Source organism: Camelus ferus, chromosome 27 (genome assembly GCF_009834535.1).
Source record: "Camelus ferus isolate YT-003-E chromosome 27, BCGSAC_Cfer_1.0, whole genome shotgun sequence".
In the NCBI taxonomy this organism is placed as follows: domain Eukaryota; kingdom Metazoa; phylum Chordata; class Mammalia; order Artiodactyla; family Camelidae; genus Camelus; species Camelus ferus.
Window position 1 is genome coordinate 17012601 of NC_045722.1, and position 27736 is coordinate 17040336.

Consider the following 27736-nt stretch of genomic DNA (forward strand, 5'->3'; position numbering starts at 1 on the left):
GGCTCCCTGTCGTATGGACGTGGTTCCGTAGGCAGTGGGCTGAGTCAGTCATGAAGTGCAGCGTTGCTATGACACGTGGAAGGGGGGGGCGGTGCACCGGAATTGATGGAGGTGGGCGGGGCTCTGGGGGAAGAAGTGGGAGTCCTCATCCATAGGAGCTCGGAGGTGTGGACACCTGTTCATGGGAGCTTGAACACAGCCGTTCTTCCGCATGCCCCGCCGGAAGTTATGACATAAAGGGTCCTGCGGGACGTGGGCTTTAAGGGGATTTCACGTGTTGGCGTGCACCTTATCTGACTCTTCTTGGAAAGTTAATACTGCAAAGATATTATCATGAATTCTGATAGACTCCTGCTGGGGAGGAAGATCAGGACGTGTTAACAGAACAGTGTGACCACGTCCTCCACGTGGGTGGGAGTGGGGATGGCCCCTGAAGATGGGCCATGACAGGGGTCGCCCTTTTCCCTCCGACGTTCTGTTTCTTGGGCCCCAGACAACTGACCTGAACTGACCTCTCCATTTGTGCAGACTCTCAGGGAAGCCGGCGATGGCTTGAGCAGCCTGCCCAGCACCTTCGCCTACCTCCTCACCATCCACCTGAAGGAGGGCCGGAACCTGGTGATCCGGGATCGCTGCGGTAAGGCCGGGCTCCGCCGCGCTGGGGGTGGCCTGCACGCCTCCTCCTCTCAGCCCTCGTCTCCAACTTGTTAGTCAGCCTTTTCCACCTCAGCCTGGGTGGTGAGAGACTGGAACACGAATCTAAGCTTCTCCAGGTAGCAAGGTGAATGATGTAAACACGGGGCATCTTACCGTTCTCTTCTCCTGTTCCATTGACCATAATGATCAAATATGACTAATCAGAGTTGTGCTAGAATGAGATAAGATCGCCGTAAAGTACTTGATGGCTGGCATGTAACAGCTGCGAAAGAAAACACTTCCTTGATCCTGGTTTAATTATCCATGAGAAATCTGTGAATACATCCTTATTCTGAGTTATCAGACATACACTTGGATGGAGGTGCCCTTTGAACCACCCTCCTTCCTGCCCTGAAATCCCACTGGGCTGCTCCCCTCCCTCAGGGTAACATCTGTTATCTGCATGTGATGGATCTGTTCACCTTTGCTACCTGTTTCTGTGCATTTATACCTACACACATTTCTTAATTAAAATGATATTTTAATACCGTATTCTGCAATGTTAACTGAATATTCCATATTATTCTGTAGTAAGTTTTTTTTAACTTCACCACATGAATGAAAGATTTTCCTTGGGTTTCCATGTTACTATATCTCCTTTCTTTTAAATATTATGTGATATCCCATAGTACGATGTATTATTTATCTGCTTCTCTGCTGGTGATAGCTGGGTTTTTCTTACTTTCTCAGCTGTATAAATGATGCTGTAATGAACATCCTGTGTGGTTCTGTGCACAGATAAGGACATACCTTAGATAAAAATAGCCTGTGTGTAAGAGGAGACAGTGAAGCGAGACCGCCTGGGCTCAAATCTCGTTTTCTCTGTGTATCTTTACTTGATTTAAAAAATATTCCTTGGGCTCTGTGACAGGTTTCTCATCTGTAAAGCAAGGGACCATCATATTAACCTACCTTGCAGGCTCCTAGGAGGATTGACCGTAGTGCCTTATATAAAGAGTTTGGAAACTATGAGTTGGGTTTCTAGCACTTAATAATACTTCAGTTTAAAAAACAAAAGTGTTCAAAAGGTTTGCGATTATAGGGTTTGTGATTGAGGATCGGAAACGTTGTCACTTGGCCTGTCCAGAAATAAGGGGGCAACCTTTCCGAAACAGAGCTCCCCACCCTGGGTGGTGATGCTGCCGGCCGGGTGCTGGATGGACAGCGGCCTTCCCTGATATAAAGAGCACTGTGAACATTTTATCCAAATCTCTCGCTTCTCTGGCTCAGATACAGGGCTGGTTTGTGAAGCAGACTGTCAAGGTGGGATTTGCAGATTTTCTGGGGCTTTTGATGAAGCCTTTTACACTGGAAAGCTGCCAATTGCTCTTTGTGGAGAATCAGGCAGGACCCACGGCTTCTGAACAAGGCGCAGGTTTAGAGCTGGTGTCAGGAATGTAGTGTTAGGTAGTTGTCACCCAGAGCATCCTAGAATTCTTAGCTGTCAACTTTTCTATCCCTTGTACAGAATATGTAGATGGGTGTGTGTGTGTGTGTGTGTGTGTATGTGTACGTACATTGAGTAAACCCAGCAAAACCCGCAGGTCAATGAAAAGAGCTGGAGTCCCCGAGTGACTAAGCAGTAGGTTAGTTCGCCATCATGAACATGCCCCTGTGTCCGTGAGTCAATATGGATATAAGAGCAGCGTCACGGGCACAGGGGCGGGGCACAGGGGCGGAGTCATGGGCACAGGGGCGGGGTCACGGGCACAGGGGCGGGGTCACGGGTATAGGGGCGGGGTCACGGGCACAGGGGCGGTGTCATGGAGGCTGAGGGCTTTGATGAGGTCGCTCTGGAAGTGTGGCCACATGGGGCAGATTGCCCCTTATCGGTAGGTCATCTTCCCGTTCTTCCAGGATGTCTCTTCGACTCTGCCGTATGTGGCCCTTCAGCTTTGACTCAGCGCAGGCCTGGCGAGCCCCCTGCTAATTAAGCAGCCTCATTTTGAGGGGACGGGGAGGCGGCAGGACAATTTGGGTTGCTACGACGCTCTTGCTAGGACTGAGCCTCACCCAAATGCTGTAAAATACCCAGGCATGGCCTTCCGCTCACCTTCCTGAGCCACCTCGGGCAGATAGACCGCAGCCGTCCCTCCTGTGCCTGCTCTGTCCCGGGCACCGGCCTATCGCCTGTCTGCCGGTCCCCTCTCCCCTCCGCCTCGTCATCTCATTTCCCTTTGCTCTTTCTGCTCCTCTCCCTCATCCTAACTTCTTCCTTTTACTCCTTTATATTCTCCATTTCCTCCCCGCTCTTTTCTCTGGGAGTCTCTACAGGCTGTATTTTTTTTTTAAATGTTTATTTATTATTGTATTGTTTCTTTTATTTTTGCAGCGGGAGGGGGGAGGTAATTAGGCTTATTTATTTTTATACGAAGTACTGGGGATTGGACCAGGACCTCATGCACGCTAAGAACGCGCTCTACCACTTGAGCTATACCCTCCCTCCTCGCTGTATCGTTTTTGGCCAAATTAGACACACGGCTGTTTTATGTTCTCCGTCCAAGCCGTTGTCCGGTAGCTCGTGGGGGTCTGTAATTTTGAGATGGATAAAGCAGAAGGAATGTGATACTGACCCATTCATTTTAAGTCCAACTGCTTCACAGTTTGGTTCGCTGCGTGGAGGGAGTTGCACACTGGCTCAGTTTCCCAGAGAAAGGAACGCGGCTAAGAACATAACTTTGGTGTCCTGGGACTGGAGGTGCTAATGCCAGCAGCCCTGCTTTCTAGGCCTGGCATGAGCACCATTTGACATGGGCAGGCCTCTTGTCCTGGGAAAAATGCCCCACTCCAAGCAGAGCATTGGATGAAACCCTGGAGCATTAATTCCTGGAGAACAACAGCTCTTGCATTAAACCCTGTGTTTTTCCTCCACGTGAAGGCAGTTACAGTGTCCTGCTGTGAGATAGAGTACTAGGCTGCCGATGCCCTCTGGTGGCCACATGGCAGTATTGCAAAAGGGAAAGAAAATTCACTGCGGGAGTTCACTGTGACAGCCGCAGGTGCGGACAAGTCACTTGAGCTGTGGGCCTGAGGGTGGAGAGTTCATGGTCCTCCTCTTGGTGTGAGTTTTAGACGATGAAAATTCACGACCCATTCATCCAGCAAACTGGATTGTCTAATCCCAGCCCCGGTAGACAGCTGTCCTGTGCTTTTCAAGCAGGGACAGCTTCATTTGCAGATTACAAGAAGAATGCATTGAAACAGTCATTTTCCTGTATGAAAGGAATAGTTTAGACAAAAATTGTAAAGACCTCCTACTAATGTGAAAAGTGGGCCAGGCTATTGCAATAGTGGTTTAATAAACCACTAACCAGCTACCGAAATGTTCCAATGTCCGGCACCTCTGATTGTGGTCTTGTTTGCCTCCTACTGTTTAGCAGGCTACTTTTGTAGATGGTACCATTTGAATACATTTCTTCTTTAACAGGGAAAGGGTACTCTTGTGTTAGACCTGGAGAGACACGTCCCCCTCATTGTAGCTGCGACTGGGGGACAGGTAGGGTGTTTCCGGCACTCCATGTGAGGTCCTGAGGAATAGCTGTGTGGTTATGGGGTGTTATGCGTGGGGTGCAGCGTTGGGGGGGGGTTCATCCCTCTGCTTCTGGGCAGCTCTGGGGGCCTGGGCCAGCCCCTGTCTCTTCTGTTTACCTGCTGTGGCCAGTAAAAATGACTTATGTGTGTGTGCCGGGAGTTGCAGTGTTGAGGGGCACTGGGTAAGAGTCATGGGCTCTGCGTGAAGATATCCAGTCCAGTACTCAGCACCCTAGGCTCTTGGCCAGCTGGACTCCAGCTTTTTTTTTTTTTTTTTTTTTTTGAGAAAATTGTTTTAAGTAACCATTGTTAACTCAGCAGCCATTTTCAAAAGAAAAGAACAAACATGCCCAAAACGGGGATTCCTATCAACCTTAGTAAGAACATCAAAATACTGAGGCAGGATGGTGTATATAGTGGGACAGCTATTTAAGGCATGCATGAGCCCTCACCAGTGATGTGATAAAAAGGAATCATCTTGTCATAAAGAAATTCCATCATCAAAAAAAAAAAAAAAATAAAAGAGTCCTGGGCTCTGGGCACAGGCAATCTGAGCTTGAGTGGCAGCTCAGACACGGCATAGCGTGACTGGGGATTCACCTGGTGTGTGTGTGCTGGAGGGGACGTGTGTGTGGTCAGGGCCACAGAGCGACAGACACCCAGCGTCAGCTGTGGCGGTTACTGCGTCTGCTCCCAGTTATTCTCATGTGGGTTTTATTTCTGTTGTTCCCTCTGGGAAGGGGAACGGCTCACGGCGTTTCCGCCAGTTTTATCATGGCCCTGCTTCGCAGTCTTCTGGTAATTCGTTCCACCTTTTGCATCTCTTTTGCTTTTCTCTTCTTGAGGTGGATTTTGTTACCCACCCTGCTTCCCTGCAACTGCCCCCTCCCAATGGGGCAAAAGGAACAGTTCAGTTTGTTTTCTGGGACCAGTTTCTTCTTTCTTATCAGTGTGACAGCAGAAAGGAGAGACTCGTTGTTAAAGGTGCATTATTTAAAGAAGAACTGCATTGTGGATTGATGGTTTTGTTTTTCTCATCTTAAATTTGACTCAAAAAAACGCCCCTGCAAATTTCATAGTGACCAGCCTGGGAAAACTCAGTGTGAATGAAGTTGTCCAGGTAGGTCATTGCTCACTGGGATATTTTTTACTGAACCTACTGCACTGATCTGATTTTTTAAAAAATACTGTGTTCTAAAGTGAAATAGGATCTGACTTCAGATTACTTGATTATTGTTATTTTCCCCTCACAGATATCTTCCTATGTTATAAAAGTTTTATTTTGAGAAGGAATTAAAAACTTCAGGGGACATCATTCTTCGCTTAATCAGTGTTCCAGGTTAGGTGATTAGCCCAGATTTTTATCAGTAGTAATAATGCTGCAGTAAACGTTCTTGTGCCTACATCGGTGTCTCAGGCTCGGTTTCTTTGCAGGTCATTTGTTGCCGTGGATTGGATGTTCCCTGTCACATGATCTGAGCATCTCAAGAATCTCCGTACAGAACTGCCAGCTCACTCTGGAGAAAAACCTCTTTATTTTGCTCACCCCAGTGTGTGGCCCGCTGTTTCTCACCTGCACTGTGTATCGGTTTCCGTTGTTAATTTTGATAGAGGAGAAGTATCATCTTGTTTTTGTTTTAATGTTTGCTCACGACTTTGGACCCTGAGACATGCTTGTTTGGTTAGAAGATCTTTTCTTCTCTTTTAAGCACATCCATCGCTGTTGCTCATGCTTCCGGTTCCGGGCTGTGTTCACGTGGACTTGGCTACTTTGTCATTTGCATTTAAATTTTGTTCATAGAGTTCTTGTTGCAAAGATCTTTTCAGGTCCTACAGTTTTATCCTGGAGAGTTTCCCCTTTTGTTTTTGTACCTCGAAAGGTCTTTTTCTCTCTTGAGAGAATACATATTAGCCTATATTTATCCTTCTTTTCTGTCTGGTTTTACTTTTTTTCACTTATCTCTTTGATCAGTCTCAAGTTTATTTTGATTTCTGGCCCCAAGGAGGCACTTAGTTTTACTTACTTAATTAAACCAGGACTAACTTTTCCTTTCCCTAATGATTTGACGTCCACTTTTTAATTGCGTTTTAAAAATGCAATATCTATTAGGGTCTGTTTCTTGGATTTCTCTTTGATTCTTATGGATGTGTCATTTTGTTGTGGTGCCAGCACCGTGTCACTTTCACTGTACCCAAAGGTCACTGTCAGTACTTTTTATTTTGCAAAAACTGGGGCTTTGCTTCGCGTTGGAGTACCTTCTCTGAACACCAGATGGCGCGAGATCACTGGTGTGCTTGTGTGGGAGCAACGAAAACACATCGGGTCAGCGTGTTCAGGAAGATGCTTGCTCTAAGAGCAAACATACAACTTTAAAGATGAAGGAGGGGAGGGGATAGCTCAAGCGGCAGAGTGCATGCTTAGCATGCACAAGGTCCTGGGTTCAATCCCCAGTACCTCCTCTAAAAACAAAAAGATAAAATAAATAAATAAAAACTTTAAAGATTCGAGCACCCACCCTGACACTCAGATAGCAGTTGGTTTTCCTCCACTCAGTGGGTTTACTGTGGCCTGATGAGGTCCCGCAGCGAGAATGGGGCGCTGAGTTTGGAAACTTGTTGGCCAGCCATCTTTCCCTCTGGAGATTTCTGGGCTGGGTTTTGTTTTGAGACTCTGCATCCTCGTAGGTTGATTATAAGGTCTTGATGCTCGCCTGCTCTGGAGAGTGGGTTACTTTTTCTTTTCAGTGGAATCTGTGAAGTGTTCTGGAGCAAAACTGGCCTGCAGCCTGTGTCCGCTGCCTGTAGCCAGTCTCCTCCCACCCACCTGAAGATCTCTGACTTGGACTTAGCTCGCCTTCCGTGTGGTTGGATGGGGTTTCTCTCGCAAGATGGTTTGTTTCATCAGTTCATTTCCATATTTATCTAATACGTGTATCGCAGCAGGCTGTGTTTCGAATTATTTTCTTTCTTAAAATTTTTTTATTGAAGTGTAGTTGATTTACAATGTTAGTTTCAGGTGTACAGCAAAGGGATTCAGTTATACACATACATACGTATTTTTTTTCTTTTCAGATTCTTTTCCATCATATATATTGCAAGAAATCGAATATAGTTCCCTGTGCTCTACAGTAGGTCCTTGTTGTTTATGTATTTTGTGTATAGTACTGTGTGCCTGTTCACCCCCAACCCCTGGTTTATCCCTTGAGGAATTGTTTTTGCTTCCGTGTTTGTTTGAGATGCTGAGAGGGTGTGTTCTGCTGGAGGGCGCGTGCACAGTTTACACTGAGGATGTAGCACGCGGAGGGTGCATCTGTGTGTTTCCACGTGTCTATGACTTGACTTGTGGCTTAATTTGGATGAGAGCCACAGCAGTGGGCAGCCAGTTCTGTCATGCCATCGTGCCTCGGAGCTTGTCCAGGGCCGGATTTGAGGTGGGCAGCCTGGCCCGTGGTGCCGAGGGCTCTTACTCCAGGGACCGTCAGATGTACCAGATCCCCTCCAGTCCCAGCAACCCGGAACCACCGCAGGTTGCTGAATTCTGGAGTGTGGATCTGAACATCCCCGTGGGGGCTTGTCTGTGCCTCACACAGTCTGGGGCCTCAGCTGGGAGGACTTGAGACTTGAGGAGGGGACTTGATCATCTGAAGACTTAGAGGTGCGTTTGGGCCCGGGTCGGGTCCCTGGGATGGGATGGTTGGAAGAGGAGGGCTGTTCCGCTGGAAGCCTCGCCACGCAGCCCGGCTTCCTTGGAGCCTGGGGGTTGTCACACTTCTCCTGTCTCAGCGCAGGGCCCCAGACAGAAATGCCCAGCGCCCCGGGCAGGAGCTGCAACATTCCCTTACAGTGCAGCCTTGAAAGGACCATGGTGGCATTTTCACCACACTGCGTTGGTTAAAGCAGCCGCCCAGGTTCTGGGGGATGGGACAGGCACCCCACTTCTTTTTTTTTTTTTTTTTTTGATGAGGGGAGATAATTAGGTTTTTTATTTATTTATTCTTAGAGGAGGTACTGAGGATTGAACCCAAGACCTCATGCATGCTAAGCATGCACTCTGCCACTTGAGCTGTACCCTGCCCCCTCCCTGTATTGTTTTTGACCAAACCTTTCCTCTTTTCTGTGTGGTCATGCCTGCCTCTTTTAGCTGGGTTCCTCCTTTTTTGGTATTCCAGGCAGCCTCTAAGCAGAAGGTTAGACCCCTGTGTGCCTCCAACCCCTAGATCAAGAATAGGGGTGCGGATGTCTCTTAGTGACCACTCACCAGAAGCCAGTTTGTTCAATAATCTGTTCACCAGGGGGCCCATTTACTGAACCTACCGAGCCTATCCATACCTTGACAGTGTTTCCCATTCATCTCTTTATAAAATTGCGTATGGAGTTGTTAGGTGAGGACTTTTAAAAAACAGCTTTTGAAGGTCTCTGGGTCATCTTAGTTAACGGGTTATGAAGACAAAGCAAACACAGCATCTTAAATAATATTTAATTTATCTCAGGCCAAAAAAAAAAAAAGGTAGAAGAGGATGGATGTGGCGTGGCCTAAGCTGTGGAGCCCAGGAAGGGGATGTCTAAGGACAGAAAAAGAGAGGATGTTAGAGGAACAGAGGTGGGGAGGGGCAGAGAGTAGGGAAGATGGGGAAAACTTGGGGTGGGGTGGGTGGGGCTGAGGGAGGTGTAGGGAGGGCCGGGGCAGAATCTGAAGGCCTCAGGAGGACCTCACTGCCCACAGCTCTCTGAATTCCCATTATTTCTTCCATACAAACTATAAATAGTCAAAATAAACAGTTTTGCTTAAGCTTCATAAATAGTTGAACTAAGCAAGTTTTGGTAAAATTGGTCATTTCAGATCCTTGATCTCACTGTGAATTGGCCATTGGAAATTCTTTCAGAAAATGGATTTCCCTAAGTTTGGTAAATTACATTACAGGGGCCCCCCCGATGGTCAGGCGCTGTCCAAGCTGCCGTTGGGGCGTTCCATATGGTGGGCTCCCCCAGAGGAGGGAAGTCAATGGCACGAGGAGGGAAGTCAATGGCACGGGGAGGAAAGTTCAGGAAGAGTTCAGCCCAGAGGTGCTAAGTGGCAAAACGTGGATAGCGAGGCCCTTAGGTGGTCTGGGAGGAAACTACTCTTCTGAGGTTGGTAGCAAAAAAACAGCTTCTAGAAGCTTGCAGCCACCATCTGCAGAGGGAGGGGAATGTGGGTGGTCCCTGCATCTGATTTTAGTGGAGAAGCCTGGCTTGGAATTCTGCTAGACTGGAGTCTACTGCTCCCAGTAAGGTAGACTTTGCTCTCCAAGGGAAATCTGTTTCCTCTGTCCCATGTGTTGCCCTCTGAAATTCCCCAGGCCTGTTATGGGTCGGCTAAGAGAGCTGCACTTGGCCGGGACTTGATCTGGAGTCTCAGCTCTGTTGCTGGAGCTTTTCTTCTGGAAATCAGGCCTGGCCCTTACTTAAGCCAGCCTTGGAGAAAGTCCTAACTGATGGGGCTCCTGTAAAAACAACTCAGGTTTCACTCTTTTTCTGGCAAGAAGAAAAATTCTGCATTGAAAAGTGTCTAGATGTATGTGTATAATTAGAATGAATAGCCACTTGTTACTCTAAAGCCAGAGGGTAGGAAAAAAGTTAAATTTATACTTTCCCTATGTTTCCAGATACTGTTTATGCAGGAAAAATTCATCTACATGTATCTCAGCGTCCCTGTAGGTCTTGGTAAATAATTGACTTGAAACTGGACTTGTAAACAGATCTCCTGACAAAAATGATGAGAGATTACAGAATGTGGACTTGGTTGTAAAAATGTGGAGATCATTTCCTTTCATGAACAAACAACAACTCTGAGAAATGTATTTAATTAGGAGCCTTTTCTAGCTTAAGACAACCTTTCTTTTGGAGACCGTAGGGCTAAAGTTTTTGACTGGGCGATTGAGCTTGACTGATGGCAAGTAAGTAGGTTTTGTCTGCAAATACAGTGTTTACATTCAATGCAGTGGGTTTTTAGTTCAAATTAGGAAGGCTAGTAAGTTTTCATGTATATGACACATGAACACAAAAATACATATGTAAATGACCATCAAACTGGTTTGTAGAACTATGGGCACAGAAGGAGATTGATATGTTACTGACCGAAGAAAGCAAGTAAAAAAAAATACAGTAAGAGGCTGGTTTCTTTTAGTGAAAATTGTGTGTGTCTAAAGTCTAGGTCCATATCAACATTTTAAGCTTTTATAATTGGTAGTAATACTCTTTTTTTTTTTTTAAGTGCATCTTGACTTTCTGCCTTTTCTACAATTGCCATCTGTTGTATTAGAAAAAGTGAAGAGAAGGTGTTTGTAATTGGAGTTTCATTAGAGATGTGTCTTACTTGCGTTGCTAGGCTAGTTCTTGAGCCGGTCTGGGTGACGTGGTCTGATCTGTTTACCACCTCTCCTGTGGATGGTAAGCAAGATCTTCAAATACCATGGCTCTCGATGACTCTTTCCTGATGATGGACTTGAGTTATGTGTCCTTCTCACAGAGCTGCCTGTTAATTTCCTGAGATTATATCTGCAAAGTGCCCTGAAGTCCTCAGGAATCCCCCTTGGGACTGTAGGTGGCTGGGGAGGGTAGCCAGGACTCGTGAATACAGAGTGATTTTTAGTTTTTATACATACAGCCCGTTCCTTCCAGGACAGCCCAGGTTGTTTCGTGGAAATTTGCCGAGACCACATGAGATCCCTGTGAGAAGTCCGTACGATTTTCTATTCAACTTTTGAAGATGGTTCAAATAGACAGAAAGGGAGATAAACTTCACACCTTTAGAGATGGCAGTAGAAGGGGCATGCAGAGACAGATTGTGAGTGCCTGTTACTTGCCAGCTAAAATAAAGAAAATGGATATTTAATTACTACTACGTGCGTTATTACACAGGCTCCCTTTTTAAATTAATTGAGTAGTGATACCAAAAATAGTAGCACTTACCATGTCCAGGGCTGGAGACCGTTGCCACTAAAGTATGTTGGTTCATTCAGTTCTCAGGATAATCCTCTGATGTTGCTACTTTTCCATCTACAAGTGACGATAGTGAGGTATCAGGGAACTACGTTGTCTGAGATCATACAGTTACTAAAAGGAAGGGATGGGATTCCAATCCATCATGCCCATCTGCAAAGTTTATTCATTCCTTGATCACGTATTTATATTGTTGCAGCAAAGTGTGTTACAGCTCAGTTGTGACAGCAACCTGGATCCGGGTGAGAGACCAGGCAGCACTCGGAGAGTTGTTGGAGAGCTCAGATTTATTACGCTGGCGGGCCCAGAGGAGTTAACACTCCAAGCTCTGGACCCCATCTGTAGGTTTACACAGGCTTTTATAGGCTACCAGTCTAGACTTTGCAACATCATATGCAAATAAGTTATAACAAAGGTGATTAGGAACATGCTTTGTAGAAACAGACCAATCAAGAGTGAGGGAAATGGACCAATCAGGAGTGAGCTCCATGCAAATGAAGCACTACAAATGGACCAGTCAGGAGTTAGGTCAAGGAACCAATAGACTCTTAGGGGTAAATTCCACTTTCCTAGAAACAAGCCTTTTCAGAGTTTAAAAAGCGAGATAATGCCACTGGGCCAGGGAACCAGATGGTGCGGGCAGGAGAGTAGTGGCCTTGCCTGGGGGACCTGCTGGTCTTTTTTATGGGGCTTCCCACCTCAATATCATTTGTCTACCAGGCATCTTAGGCAACTCTGGACATACGTCTTCCTTTCCAGAGCTGTGATTTGGAGGAGTTTAATATCATGTGCATAGGTGGTGCCCCAAGCAAACTGTTTTCTGTATTTAAATCATTTTAGGAAATACAGAGTAGAGAAGTTTTAAGCTGATTTTATTGTTGCTGTTGTTCACTATGCATGCATTTCTTAGGAGAGTATGTTCCTCGACCCAGGGAAGTTCCAAGTGAGGAAGGAGTCTACAGCTTTTCCCAAGGGTTTTGATGGTTTCACCCTTTTGGTCTGCGAAGCATCTCAACATACTAGTGTTCTGTGTATGATGCTTTGGGAAACCCTGGATCGGTACCTCTTCTAGTCCGGGTACAGCTTTCTCCTCAACTCCCCGGTGCTGTATTATCTCAGTTACCAGGTTTCTTTGCTTTAGTGTTTTTTCTTCCTTCTGAATTATAAGCTGCCAGATTTATATTTCTAAAGCTCGACTCTGATCATTTTACTTTCCTGCACCATAAGTAAACCTGGATTTCCTTCCCTCTCACACTAAAAATCATTCCAGGTGGACCAAAGACTTAAGTGTAAAAAGTGAGAAACTACAAAATCAGTGGAAAGAAACATGGCTGAACTAATTTAAACTCCTACAGTGAAGAAAACTTCTTTCTAAGCAGAGTGTTCAACTACAGTGCCATAAACAAAACTGGTAAATTTGACTCAATAAAAATGACCGTATCTTATGACAAGAAACAATGTTAGCCTGAACAAATTATGACAGGATTTATAGCCAATGGCTACTTTCCATAATTAAGGGCCCATTCACATCCATAAGCAAAAGACAGACCATGAGCCCACAGAAAAATGGGCAAATGATATAAATGAGAATTTCTACGACAAAGACAGACAGATGTAGGTCACTAAAATACGACGATCCTAAGCTTTACTCAATGTGTTAATGATAGAGAAAAACATACCATTTTTCACCTGCCATTCGTTTAAAATAAAAGTTGAGAACATCAAATGTTGGTGGGCACGTAAAGAAAAAGAAATGCAAACATGTATTTGTGGTCAAAGTGCAGTTTTGACGGACTTTGGAAGAACAGTTTGACAGTGGTGATAGAACCAGACAAGACAAATACTCATTTGCCTGGCGGTTCTTTTTGACTGTAATCACGTATGAGCTCCAAGATAGTCAGACAAGGATGCTTGTTGTAGTATTGTTTACGCTAGTTAAAAAAAAAAAATCAGAGGTGATGTCAGTGTTCATTATTTGTTAACTAGTTGCATAAATTAAGATACAACAATACGTTGAAAATATATGCAGTTGATAAAGAAAATGGTGAATCTGTATTGCTGATACGAACAGAGCTTCAAAGTACTTTCGCTGTGAATGCAATGAGTCCAGTGCATTTTAATATAATTACAATTGGTTTTTTTGTTTGTTTGTTTTTGTTTTGTTTTTGTTTTTTTTTGGTAAAACTCTCAAACGCATAGTGCATTAGAGGAATGGGAATGAGGAAAGGTTATGAAGAGTTTTCTTTTTATACCTTTCAGAGTCATGTGCATGTATCACACTTGTGAAAACATTAAAACAAAAGACAATAGGAAAATAAAACCACTATATTTTTTTGTAGAACAAACACTAAGCTCCTGATTTTCTAATTTTAGGCTACTTTAGTCTCTGACTCAAAATTGGGTTTTTTTAAACTTTCTCATTATATGTATATGTTTTGCCCTTAATTTCTGGATAAATTGAAATGCTTGCTTAGTACCACACACATCTAGCCATCTTGTCTTCTTTCCCCTTTCAGTTCCAATTCCTCCAGCTGAAATGGCCTCAGTCCTCCTCTGCGTGGTCAGACCCGTCCGTGTTTCAATCCCCATCTCCCGTATTTCAGCCTCCACTGATACCCCAGCTAGAGCTCATCTCTCCCCTCTGTGAACTAACATAACCCCCGACTTCTAATCTATGTGGACACTTACCTCTTGGGCCTTGTGTTACATGTACGGTCTGCCCGCTGCCCGCCAGGTGCAGAAGGAAAGGATGTGGGATCCATCTTCCTCTGTTATCCCCCAGATCCCCTAGCCCGGAGCCACGCTCTGAAGCAACCCGTGTTTGTGGCACGTGAGCGATGTTGGCAGGCCTGACAGGTACAGGGTCAGGGGAGCTGTGACGGTCCCAAGTGTCATCGAGCATGAGCAGAAACAAGGACCATCACTCCCTGTTGTTGGGGGAAATTGGTCCAGCGTTGTCGGAGGACCGGTGACTGCTGGTAATCTCTCGGCATGCAGAGAACCACAGTGCATTTTGAACGGAGCAGGAAACGCTGGCCATTGATGCTTAAGAAGCCTGGATATTCTAAATTTGAAGCTGTGTGACTCCGCTGAGTCCACGTGGCAGAGCTGGTGGCCGCCCCAGGACGGAGGCACAGCCTCTGGCCTCCTAGCTTCCCTCTCCCCAAGTACCACACTACCTGTCTCTTCCACAGAGCCTCATTGTTCACGAAGCGCCCAGTGAAAAAGGTCAGAGTCCACCCATTCAGGTGTCATCTCGTCATCTGGGCCATCTGGGAGCTGCATTCCCGAGCAGCGACCCCTTTTCAGAACCTGCCTAGTTGAGATGTCACTTCCCTGACAGTGAGGCACTTAGGCTCGGAGAGAAAAAAAAAATCACCATGTGCCCCCTCCCCCCTCCCCCCCTCCTCAAATTTTCCCCAACAATTAACGCCGCACTAACTTGACACCCTCTTTGCTTGTTTGGCTTGGTAAACCCTGGTCCCTTTTTCTGTGAATTCCAGACATTAATATTTTCTTTCACACAACAGCGGCCATTCACCCGTGAAACAGCTTGAACATTATGTAGCTGTCAAGATGCCTGGGGATTACCCAGTATGCTTTGCCTGTGAGAAAGTGACACCACCGAGGCCTAGTTTTGAGATGTTTATTTTGAGAGCGTGCTGACAGGCATGAAGGCCTGATCCCAGAGTGCCAATTTCATTTAATTAAAGGCCTCTTTTTATTATGGTTTTTCCCTCACTTTTTTTTTTATATATCTATATCAAAATGATTGTTAAAATCTGACTTGCCTAGAGATGTTCTCTTGGACGATAAAAGCCGGGGGGAGGGGAACGGGGCTGGGTGGGCAGTGGACTCACTCTCTTGTGGCTGTTCCACTGAACAGCTGTGAATGCCTTCATTTTCACTGTCCTGCTCAGAACTGCCGCTTAACGTGGCACAGGTGCGCCTGCGTGTGTCCAGGTTTAAGATAAAAGACAGCTGGGTTTCTGCCCCTTTGTCGCCAAACTGATTTATCTACTTTTGTTACAGAAGTGTAGTCAGTTACAGTGTGTCAGTTTCTGGTGTTCAGCACGATGTCCCGGTCATATACATACATAGATTCAATTTCACATTCCTTTTCATTAAAGGTTATTACAAGATATGGAATATAGTTCCCTGTGCTGTATGGAAGAAATCTGGGTTTTTTAAAAATCTATTTTTATGTTTCGTGACTAACATTTGCGAATCTCAAACTCCCAAATTTATCCCTTCCCACCTGCTTTCCCGGGTAACCATATGATTGTTTACTATGTCTTACCTCCACACTTAAAACGTGAGCGTTGGAGAGATATGTGTGTGTATTTGTAGTTTAATTTCTTGGTTTTTAAAGTTAGTGGCCTTGCAGTACTGGAATGGCTGAGTGATCAAAATGATACCTGGGTTAATCCATGAAGACCTCTAAACAATGTGTTACTTGCTCCAGTGCTGTTACGTCCACTTAAAAGAGTTGGGATGTGTACTGTGTTCATTTTCAGTCATTTCATTCCTGCCGCTAAATAAAAACCTAAGAAAGAGCTGAAAAAGATGATTGAGATAATTAATGGTGGGTGGTAATGAGTTGGCCATGCTTGTGGCAGAGTAGCCTACTTACTGTAATAATTGATGTAAAATTTTTAGACTGTTTGAGCTTGACTTTAATATCAAGAACTCATGTCGGTAAATCGGTGGAGGTCTGTATTGGGCCCTGGCCAAGGCACCTGGAATTTGTCAGCGAACTAAACAGACTGTTAGTCTTTGAGTGCTTGTCCGCAGTCAGTTTCACAATTAATTATACTAGCACACCTCCCCAAATTGGATTTTTTTCTTCTGTCCTAGCATTATCGGCCGGCCTTCGTTGATGCCCTCGGGGATTATTCATTCATTTGTGTCTTCTTTACTCATCATTCACGAGGGATTAATGGAAAGTGTGTTTCTGGCAGGGTTGTGTGTCCCTGGTATGAAGGCACACTTGCATGCGTGTAACACACACACACAACACATCATCCTCGCATTGTGTTTGTGGGCAATTTTTTTTTTTCCTCAGTTGATCTGAAAAGTGTGGAGGAGGGCACGTCATCGGCCCTTCTTTCTGCTTTGGACAGAGTGGCTAGTGGGACATTATTCATTCCCTTTGGCGTCTGTTTCAAAGCTCCCCGGGAGGAGCCGGCGGGTCAGGGATGTTGGCCCGGTGTCGGCTCATGGGGGCTTCAGCTGGCCGGGGGTGGGGAGGAGTGTTCTCAGATTCCCTGCAGGTGCAGGAGGCGGGGAAGAATGGGCAGCCCTGTCGGGTTAATCTCTACGCCCCGGTTCCCTTCCAAGTCCTGTCGCCCCATCTTTTAAACCAGCGGTTCCAGAGACGGATGGATGGATTATGATTATAAAGTACCGGGTTCTGTCGAGTCAGCCATCTGGCCACATGTCTGCAATGGTTTCTTTCCATTTTCATCGACTGACTCACTGCCATTCTTAGGAAGGGCTGGGCTTCCCCCCAGGACTCCTGACACTGTTGGCTGGAGCTGGTGGATTTGATTTCTTGAATTTTTGTGGGTTGGGCAGTGATGACATCCCCACAATAAAACAAAACAGAAAAAGCTCCAGGAGCCGGTTTATATGCCGGCACTGAAGGCAGAGACGAACCAGTCATTTACCCCAGATGGTTTCGTTGCTCTCTCCTCTCCACCTCTGGGGCCCTCAGTCTCCGCACAGGGAGACATTTGTTCTGGGCGTGTGCAGCGAAGTGCTCTTAAGCCTGGAGAGTGTGGAGAGAAAGCTTTACTTAACGGAGATCCGAGGCTTTTACGTACATTTTTAAAACCTGTCTTGCTCTCTTTTTCTTTTAAAGGCACGAGTGATCCCTATGTGAAATTTAAGCTGAACGGGAAGACTCTCTACAAAAGTAAAGTCATATATAAGAACTTGAACCCCGTTTGGGATGAGATAGTTGTATTGCCAATACAAAGCCTTGATCAAAAGCTCCGTGTGAAGGTAATCACAGATGACTTTCAAATCTGCTTTTGTGTTAAAAAAAAAACAAAAACATTTATTTCTCAGCGATATTCGCCCTCTGAAAAGTCAACTTCCCCAAAGGAATTATTTTATCATTCCTAGCACTGGGTTAAAAAACTAAGTATGGAAGGGGGTTCTTTATACCCTTTGTCAAAACTGTATGTTTCTCACAATCAGAGTGAAAATAATCTCTCCATTGATTGCTTTTAAACTTACTGAATGTGGAAGAATTATTACTGCCAGTGCAGTGGTGACAGGTACTGAAGCCTTTCTCATTAGCAATAACTTTATACTTAATAGAGCTTTAAGCTACCGGTTGTAAGCTTCAACTACTCTAACATCTGGGTTAAAACTGCATGAGTTGAGTGCAGGATGGGATTGCTGTAGAATATTTAGCAAATTTCTATTTAATTGGTGGATTTGCTCACTGTGGAAAATTCTCAATTTTAATGAGAGACCATTGAAACTACAGCGAGTGGTCCATTGTGCATAACATTTTAATGCATACGTATACCTCCTTAAACGTATTTTCTGCTGTTATTTTGGCCTTGGTAAGGAAAAACGCACAGGTTTGAATAATTTTGTTCACTCCATTGGCTCGGCTAAATTTCTCTTTAACCGTATGAGTTATTTTTAGATCTAGAAGACTGAATTCAAAATTCCCAGCCCATTGCATTTATTAATAACTTGATAAACCCAGTTGGTTTACCTGATTAATGTGTTTGTTACTGGCCTCCCCCTTTTTGTAGGTATATGATCGGGATTTAACGACGTCTGATTTCATGGGCTCTTCCTTTGTCCTGCTCAGTGACCTTGAGCTTAACAGGTATTGTAATTTTAGCTTCTACTTGTTATTAGTGAATTTTAGAGGGAACGCAAGATAATCAAATGACAAGATAAAATCTGAATAAATGAAAGAGTGCTTTAAAAGGTAAGTTTTTCAAAAACAGTGTAAGTTTTTCTATGATTTTTGCTTTTTTAGCTCCCAGTTATATACTGGTTGGATATTAAATCTTCCGTAATGTGTTCTAAAATATGTATTCGATTTTGTACTTTCATCTGTTGATATTCAGGCTCATTAATCTACTTAAAATTAAAACCAATATTTACATTTTATTTGGGTACAAGCGGGAAAGAATTCAGTTGAAGAACTATTGAATTAGGCAATGCCAAACAGTTACTCTACCCTGAAGATGATTTATTTTCACTGAATTTGGTGCTTTTGTAACTTGAGGCTCACTCTTATTCAGAAGTAGGAGACGTTTACCGCAAGCTCCTGATGTATCACAAGACTGTAAAGTGCGACCGACCAGTGCTAACATCGTTTTTTGCTTTTTGCTTGTAGAACGACTGAGCATATTTTAAAACTGGAGGATCCAAACAGTTTAGAGGATGACATGGGAGTCATTGTGTTAAATCTGAACCTTGTAGTAAAACAGGGTGATTTCAAGAGACACGTGAGTGTTGCCTTCTGTTCTTTAAAAAATCCTTCACTGCAGTTTGTCTTTGAGGAATGGCTTGCCATGTGACTGACACTTTTATAATTATTTGGGTAGGCAGAATAGTTGTACAGAGACTTAAGGTACCTGTGTGGGATAATATACATCCTTTCTTTTAGAAACCTGGAAAGAAAATTCATTCAGAAATGATGTCTATTTTTGGCTAGGGGGTGTGAAGAATATAGCTATTATTAAATGTATATGCTTCTTATGGTTTGCTTGTAACAAGTCATCCTGTAAAAATAGACTTTTACTAAGTGTTAAGGTTTCAATTTACTATTTTCTTAGGTACTGGATGACTTAGGTACTATTCAGTTATGAAAAGCCATTGCTAGGATTTAATCATTGTGTTGTATTAAGTCTATGTTTGCAGCATTTCCGTTTGTTTTTTTTTTTTTTTTTTGTCTTCCTTTTTTAGCTACCAACTTTTCTACTGTGAGTACTTCAGGGAAACTACACATTTTAACATTCTCTGGTCTGTTACATGGAAATCTCTAGTGAATGCACTACCTATTGACATCAAAAAAAGCATTGGATTTTGTGACAGTATGATCGAGGCTCTGTTTTTAGGAGCAAATATGTGACTACAAACCATGATCTTATGTTATATGCTGGAATTGTACCTTACAATTCCAAGAATTAAAATGAGAACAAAAGCATCTTTGATTGTAACTTATTTGAAAGGTGCTTTAAAAGCCAACTGAAAGCAGCCAGTTGAAAAAGGACTAAGATGTGTTAAAATTTAAGCATGTTTAGAATCTGGTATAAAAACCTGAAGCCTGTTTATAAATTAGGCTCCAATAGTACCTCCTGAATTGAGTCAGTGGGGTCAGTGTGGAGAATATTCTTCATTTTGACATCACCTTTGCTGTTAGTTGTAATTTATTTTCATGATGAAAATCATGACTGATTTACTAGTGAAAACACTGAAGACAGCTTAAAAGAGCACAAAGGAGCTGCACAGTGACTTTTCGGTTGCTAGAGGGTCAACTAAACAGTTCTATTTTTAATTTGAATTCTTTACTCATGAGTATTTACTTGCTGGTAACTGGTAGGGGGTGGGGAAGACCTGCATTTAGCAATTGTTTAAGAAGTAGCACTGTCCAAACTTGATGTTTTGATGTTAAAATGTCTTCTGTTGATGTTGTGTTTTTTTTGTAATTTTAAAATTTTTATTTAAAAATTTTTTTTAATGAAGTATGATTGGTTTACACTGTTATGTCAATTTCCAATGTACGGAACAGTGATTCAGTTACATATATATGTATGTATATATTCCTTTTCATATTCTTTTCCATTATTGACTATTATAAGGCATCAAATATAGTTCCCTGTGCTACAGAATAGGACCCTATTGTTTACCCATTTTATATAGAGTAGTATTTTATATCTAGTATTTTATATCTGGCAAATCCCACCCTCCAACATAATGAAGGAGGGATTTCCCTTAACTTCTCTTAGTCTTGAAGGTATTGCCATCAGATTCAGTGTCAATGCATCCAGCAGGTGACCGGTTCCTTGATCTGGATGCCAGGTTCAAGTAACATGCAATGTAAATAAGAATTATTTGCCACATGGTCGAGCAATTGCTGGCTGATTTAAGTTCTGAAATTTATTACACATATAAGTGGGGTTTGTCAAGTTAGATGATGACCTCATGAAGATAGCTGCATATTTATTCCACTTGTGAATTTTTCTGTAGTGTAGTGGATCATGTTGAGCAGTAATACTGGCACTTAAAATATATTTAAATATTGCCAAAATTTGGAGTTTTTAAGCAGTGCCATTTCTGTTAAAATGTATTTCAAATTGCAGAGCAGTTAATACCTGATGCGGCTTCAATTTGTTTTTGGAAAACATTTCAGAGAACACCTTTTCAGAGCCCTAAAAGGAGCCACATTTGTCATCTTAGTTTTTTTTTTAATTCTTGTTTTTAAAAAAAAAATTTATTTATTTATTACTATATTATTTATTTTATTTTGGCATTGAGGGAGAAGGTAATTAGGTTTGTTTATTTTTAGAGGAGGTACTGGGGATTGAACCCAGGAGCTCACGCGTACTAAGCATGCGCTCTGCCACTTGAGCTACACCCTCCCCCCTGTCATCTTAGTTTGGCCCTTTATTTCCTTGGACTCCCTCCCCTCCTGTTTTTGGAACTTTTTCGACTGTGCGTGCTATCTGTGTGTTCACACAGTTTCTCATTTTCTTTGTTCTTTGCCTGCCCAGCAGTGGTCTTCTGTACGTTGTATTTATTATCTGTATATTTTTTGGGGTATTGTAGAAACCCTGCCTGCCCTCATTTGTTCTGATTGGTAGTATTATTCTGCTATTTATATATTTGATTAAAGTGTACCTGAGCAAGGAATGCTTCCTCCTGGGCCACGTGTGGTTATTCAACACACAGTGCATCGCGGGGGCCCTTTGGATAGAGTGAATATCAGAAAATTCTTGCTCTTTTCATTGAGTTGAAGTTAATATTTAAAGATACCCTTTTTTAAAAAATTTTTGATTTTGATTTTTTTTTATTGGAGGTACTGGGGATTGAACCCTGGACCTCACACACACTAAGCACACACTTTACCACTGTGCTATATCCTCCCACTCCCCAAGGATATTCTTATATTGGGATTTTAAACAGGGATACCTAACACAGGAAACTTGAGGTTATTTACGGATAATTTGTTTGTAAGTTTCCGTGTTAATTTAAACCCTGGTGGAGAGATTTCGATTTGCAGTCTGGGTTTTGTACCCACCTTTCTTCCTGTCATCAGTGAGGCAGTCTTTGTTGCTTTAGAGCCAAGCTGATAAAAATCTTAACATCTGCACGAAGCCCGTGAATGTACCCTCACATCCAGGGATTTCAGTGCACACGGGCGTGTTTGTAGTTCGAAGGTAAGGTGCTGCCTGGAAGACCGACAGACCTGCCTTCTGTCTCTTTTTTTCTTGGCAAAAATGGGATTGTAGTTAGAATTACGGCCTCTGTCATCAGACAGCCTGGGTTTGAATCCCGACTCCGCTGCTTTTCAGTTTTGAGAGGTGAAGTGATCCGGTCAGATTCACAGAACTCCTCAACCTCTCTCAGCCACAATGTCCTCAGGTGTGAAGTGATTTTAAAGAAAGATCATCTGTTGTATAGGTTTGTGAGGGTCAAGATTATCAAATGTAGTGCTGAGCATCCGGTAGATAAAGTTGTTTAGGAATAGCCACGTGTATGCCTGTAAGATGGTAATGAATTTTAGTGGTGGTTTTGGGTGGAAATATTTGTCAATTTTGTTGTCGGGAAAATACAGAAAGAACTGATTTTCGCACCCAGAATGTAGTACCCCTACCTCTGTGTCGTGTGCTGGGTGGCGAACTTTCAGTTTCACCAGGGGGAGTGTTTTTAACGAATATTTTTAAAGTCATTTCTGTACTAGCATTTCTAGTTGCTGATCACTGGAATATAAGTGGATTTCCCCCAAAGACTGTTTGTTTTCTGGTTTCTAATTTATCGGGGAGACGTGTTGGCAAAGTGGATAGGTCATTTGCCTAAAGGTACTTTTTCCTTAAGCATAACAGTTCACGTGGTCTGCTCGATTAGACTCATAATTGAGTTGTAATCTCCCAAATTTATCCAACTTTTAACATCCAGTTAGCTGGTTAACCAGCCAGAGTACAGCTTCACAGTGCTGGACGGTGACAGGAGTAATGAGAGGATTTTGTTAGGAGAGAATTTTAATTGTAGCCGAAATTCCACCGCCGTAGCATGACAAATGAGAGATCAAAGGAACGGTGGTGGAGTTCCTTGCTGTTCAGAACCTTTTTCCTTCCCTCCCTCAGTGCTGCGTGAGCCTCTTCTTCTTAACCGCGCAGGAATGACCCAGATTGCTTTTCCCTATTATTTTGAATGTTGAGATTTAATCAGCAGAGGAAAATGGAGTCATTTTTTTTTTTTCTAGTATCGACAACTATGGAAACCTGAACATAAACTAACTTTGGCCATGATTTTCTTAAACATTTTCATCAGACTATCGGAATATTTTAGGAAGGAGAAATCTGCCTTTCCAGTTTGTTTTTAGCAGTAAAATTATAGTGTTTTCAGGCAAATAAAAACATGAATATACTTGTAAGGACTGAGCAGTATTCGTATGTCTTTGTCTGTTCCTTATTGAATATTAGGAGATGTGGGAACACACCACAGAAATGAGATTTTTTTCCTGTTTCTAATTACTTTCTTGCTCAAATGTATTTTCTCTGTAGCCTCAGAACTTGAGTGTCCATTGTCTGTAATGCATTCTGCACCATCTAACATGATAATACAATCACGTTGTTAACGGTCCTATTTCTCTCTTTTATTTTGCTCTTTTTCATCATTCAACGGACATAATCCTTAGCGTTGGTCCAATCGGAAGCGGTTAAGTGCCAACAAGGTAAATACAGCTGTTTTTCTCTTGACGTCATTTGGTTAAAAAGTTTTATCTTTGGAGCAAACACAAATGTATGCATGGCTGATAGCAGCCAACCTTTACGTGTACCAGCTTTCTTTGCCTCTTGCTGCTGTTAAGAATAAAAATGAAGCAATCTCTCCTTTAAAATTTCATTTAATAAGGGCATAGCCAGATGTTTGAACTGACACTTGTTTTAGAGGTGACATTTTATATGTACCGGCCATGTTAGAATGTTATACTTCATTAAGCTTGAATTATTTGGAGTGGAGTGCGGTTAGATTTAGTCCTTTAGGAAGTTATTTACCATTAGGTGGAAACCAGCTTTGGTGTTATAGGGGTGATGAAAAGATTAATGGAGGGGAATGAGTGGGATATTTTATAAATCTTTTTTTAACATTACTTTTATTTTTTACCTTTTTTTGGGGGGGGTGTGAGAGTTTCTTTAAGGATTCCTTCCTGAAATACTGGTGATTTTTCACACTGTTAGTATCTTTGAAGCAATTATACACTTCGGTTCAATTTATAAAAAGTCTAAGTGTAGCAAGGTAGGAGTGCATTATTAAAATATCAGGTTATGAAGTTGGCACATTGCGACTGGAGTGACTGAATGTCAAAATTAGTATAAAGGTAAACAAATGAAACCCCCCAAAATGATTTATGACTTAATTCAGCAGCTCTGTTGCTTTTAAAAAGGGAGTAAGCCACGTGGAGGTGGCTGGGACGTGTCTGTGTCTGAGGAGGGGGGGTGTTGGCGGTCCCTGTATGTGCATTTATTTACAAACACACACAGGCACCCAGACGTATGCCGGCTCTGTTCTCCAACCTCACTGCACTTTGGTTATTTACTTCTCTGTAAAATAAGGAGATTGAAACAAAGATTTCGTGAGTTTGTATGAGTGTGTGTATGTGAAAGACGAGAAAGAGAGAGAATATGAGATTTGGAACCTGACTAGAACTAGTCATTTAAGAAGAAAGGCAAACTTTCCAAACCTTGCTTTTTAAAATCCAAAGGACTCAAAAGTTCTGACTCTTCCTAAAGTGCATATCCTTTGTGTTTGGAGTACTTTAAAAATAACTAGGCTGAGATGCTTTATTACCCCACCAGTTCACAGGGTTTCCAAGCCTCTAGTTCGTTTTAGAAATAAAATTAAGAGCCAATAAGTCATCATTGTGATGCAGTCTCAAAAATGCCTCCAACTTTTGTCTTATTCCTTTGTAGTCACTAGAGGGTAGGAGAGCATCACGTCTGTCCGCGGAGGGGAGCCCGGCTCTCCCTCTCCCGTGCTCGGAGTTTCTGTAACCATCCGAAGCAGTAAAGCTCCCCAGCACGCTCTGGCCAAGCCTGACAAAGCAGTATTTTCTGGTTTATTGATTCTGCTGCTGCACTAAAACACTGGTAGGGTACATCAATAACCATCTTTAGTTAGGGAGCTCCGGCCTGTGGAAGAGCCCTGGCAGTTTGTGGAAGAACATAAAGGCTGGGAAGAAAAATTGTGAGCTTGGGGAATATTGGAGTCTAGGGAGGGCGGGAGAGGTTATGGAAGAAGGGCCAAAGGCATGAGGAGGGAGAGAAAAAATGTTGACGGCCGGGATGAAGATATCAAAAATATGAAGGGAACAGAGGGTCCTGGAGAGCAGTATTTATATCTGGACGGCGGAGTTGTGTCTTTTCCACCGAGCTGCCATCTGCTTTTTTTTCCCTCTCACTGTAGCTTCTAGAATTTTGACTTCAGTGTGCTGGGCTCAGAGACTTAATAAATGACCAAACCTAGTATGTATGTTTAATGAAGCCAGACATGAATAGAGCTCCTTGAAAGCTACTCATGGTCTAACAGGAGAGATGCAATTTGTGTATTGGTGAAGAATTTCAAACGTTACCCTGACTTTTTGCTCCTTAGAGTTGGCAGTTTTGGAGAGGAAAGAGAGATTGCTTCTAATTTGGCTTATGAAAATGAAGTCACGTGGGACACTCTGTAGATGCAGCGATGAACCCTCTGTGAAAGTAGTTAAAATACCCTGATCAACCTATCTCGGTATTTTTAAACTCTAAGCTTCTTTTTTTTTTTTTTTTTTTTTTAGGATTTCCATATTACATTTAAAAATGAGGTAACAGAAGTTTGACATAAAGAAGATTACTTAGCTATGAGGAACTAAACATTTTGCTAGTCCTCAGTGATGGATTACCTAGAAAAGGTCCTTGCCCCTTTCACCTCAATCTTATTCTTGTAATAACTTAACTTTATTTAAATAATTGCTTCTTAAACCCATAAGTTTATAATTCTGCATCCTCCAAAGGGACTTAGAATGGCAGGGTCTTTGTGTGCTGTCTTCTAAAGTGTCCCCTTGATTTTAATACTGACTTTGATTTTAAAATAGTAAATACGTAGAGGTTGCCCTTAAAAAATAGATTTAGGTTTCATCCAGAAGCCTTTGCTTCCTTTCTGATGAGCCTTTTGAAGAGAGAACTGAAAATCTGATTGAAAAGGGCCTGAATTCTGTTAACTGATTCTTTTTGAGAAATTTATGATGCATCATCTCTTCTGTGAATAGATCTGTTTCCAAACCTCACTTCTCGCTTTCTAATGTGTGTTAACAGTTACAGGGACAGAAAAACAAAAACAGTTTCTTGTCTTACATCAAATTGGAGACTGGGATGAAAGCACGGTTATAAGAAATGGAATGGACAGGTCGCTCTTGGTGTTCAGAAATCTGCACACACATACGCACACCCTCTCTGCACTTCCGTTTGGGCTGGGTTCTGACTGACCAGAGTGCCCTTTGAGTTACGGATTTTATTTATTTTAGATGAATTTGCACTGAGATACAGGATCTATTCTAACCCATTGTTGACCCACTGTTTCATGGCATCGTATGTCCTCCAGGTAAGGTAGAAGACGTCCCTGTACTGGTGCAGTATTTTTTTCTGTATGAAACTGGTTGACTAATGATGCCCGTTTGGCTTCATATTCATTTATCTCTCTTCCTCCCTGTTCTTGAGGAGGCTGATCACTGCAGGGTACATCTTCTCCATCCCCCGTCAGGTGGCCTCCAGCTGGCTGTGTCCAGTGAGAGGGACTCGTAGGGTACCATAGGGCGGGAAACGGAGGAAGCTGAGGAATTCTCCCCTTTCCCTGTTTCCCGTGGTGTCTCAGACGTCTGGGACACTTTGCATCTTCCATTAGCCTGGCCTCCTGTGATCTCAGGTTCTATCAGCTTCTACCACCTGGCATGGGCTCTTTTTGTTGTCTCTCTAGCCCCAGGGTGGTTGAACTTGAGCCTGAGTGCAAAATCCAGCCCCACGTCTGCTTTTGCAAGTAAAGTTTTATTGGAATGCATCACCTCTGGCTAACATGGCAGAGTGGAGTATTTGGGACAGAGACCTGAATTCTTACCATCTGGACCTTTACAGAAAAAGTTTGCTCTCTGCTGCGTCAGCCCAGGAGTGCTGGCCGCTGTCCACGGTCACTTACCTTCGTGATCTCCGTCTTCTCTGTCCGGAGTCTCAGCATGTACATCCCTGTGAGACCAGTTCTCTGTTCTCAATACCTGGAAAGGCTCTCTTTTCCTGTTGGATGCCCCTACAAAATATAGGGCCTCCGCTCTTGCTTTAGGCTTTTTTGATACTTCTTTTAGTGTCATGACTTTGTAAGAGTTGTGGGTTGCATGGTGAGGGTTCTACACGAATTGAGGTTAAGCCCTCCCTGTCTTCTTTCCCCTTTCCCACTTTCTCTTTTTGCCTTTGGCTCTGCCGGCGCTCTCTGTTTGCAGCTCTCAGTCATGCTCAGGTAGGACCATGAATCTATTAGAACTGTCAAACCTTGTGTGTGCTCCAGCCCAGAAGAACAGAGCCACTGCTTTCCAAAACCGTTCCTCAAATCTCTCTTCTCAATAACATTAGAATCAGTTTTGGCCAAAAATCTCTCACTGAACACATTGGTATTGGCAGGAATACTGTCCTGGGAATTCGGAGGTGAATAAGACTTGGCCGTCGTAACTGTTGGGTTCTTAGGAGAGATGAGTGTAGAGAGAAGGGGTATTCAGAGATTAGACCCTTATCTTGGCTTTGCAGGTAGAGGGGCAGGATGAAGGCTGGGGGCAGAGAAAGCTTTCAGAGAAAGAAGACTGCAGTGAGTCTCACCAAATCGGAGGAGGCAGTGGACTGAGACCTGACACTTATAAAATAACACGGTGTATGCAAGGGCACCAAACTGTTACCAGCTCCGAACGATTGGCTTTTCTAAGCAGACTGCTTGGCCCGGCAGCATCAGCATCACCTGGAAATTGTTGGAAATGAAAATGTGTGGCCCCTCTTGAATTGGAAACCCTGGAGTGGGGCCCAGCAATCTTTTAGTCAGCCCTCCAGGTGATTCCAAAGCCCATGCATGTTTGGGAACCACTGGTGTGGACTGGGGTCTGATGTGGGATGCTGGGAACCGTAGGACACCAAGCCCGAGATGCCATGAGGGGCAGGCCTCGCAGGGAAGTTTGGCTGGGATTAGGGTGAGCAATGTGAGCAGGCACTCGGGCTTGGGGGCCAGCCCTGCCCTCACAGAAGCCCGAGAGTGAGCACCTCCC

The 27736-nt window shown here is 43.4% G+C and overlaps 1 protein-coding gene across 1 annotated transcript in view; it reads left to right on the plus strand.

Annotated features, from left to right (window-relative positions):
* MCTP2 (multiple C2 and transmembrane domain containing 2) overlaps positions 1 to 27736 on the plus strand; it is a 195509-nt gene that overhangs the window by 54992 nt on the left and 112781 nt on the right. The window contains 5 exon segments of the mRNA XM_032469472.1: positions 529 to 637; positions 17072 to 17214; positions 17985 to 18061; positions 18581 to 18692; positions 23108 to 23143. Coding sequence (XP_032325363.1) covers positions 529 to 637; positions 17072 to 17214; positions 17985 to 18061; positions 18581 to 18692; positions 23108 to 23143 — 477 coding nt within the window.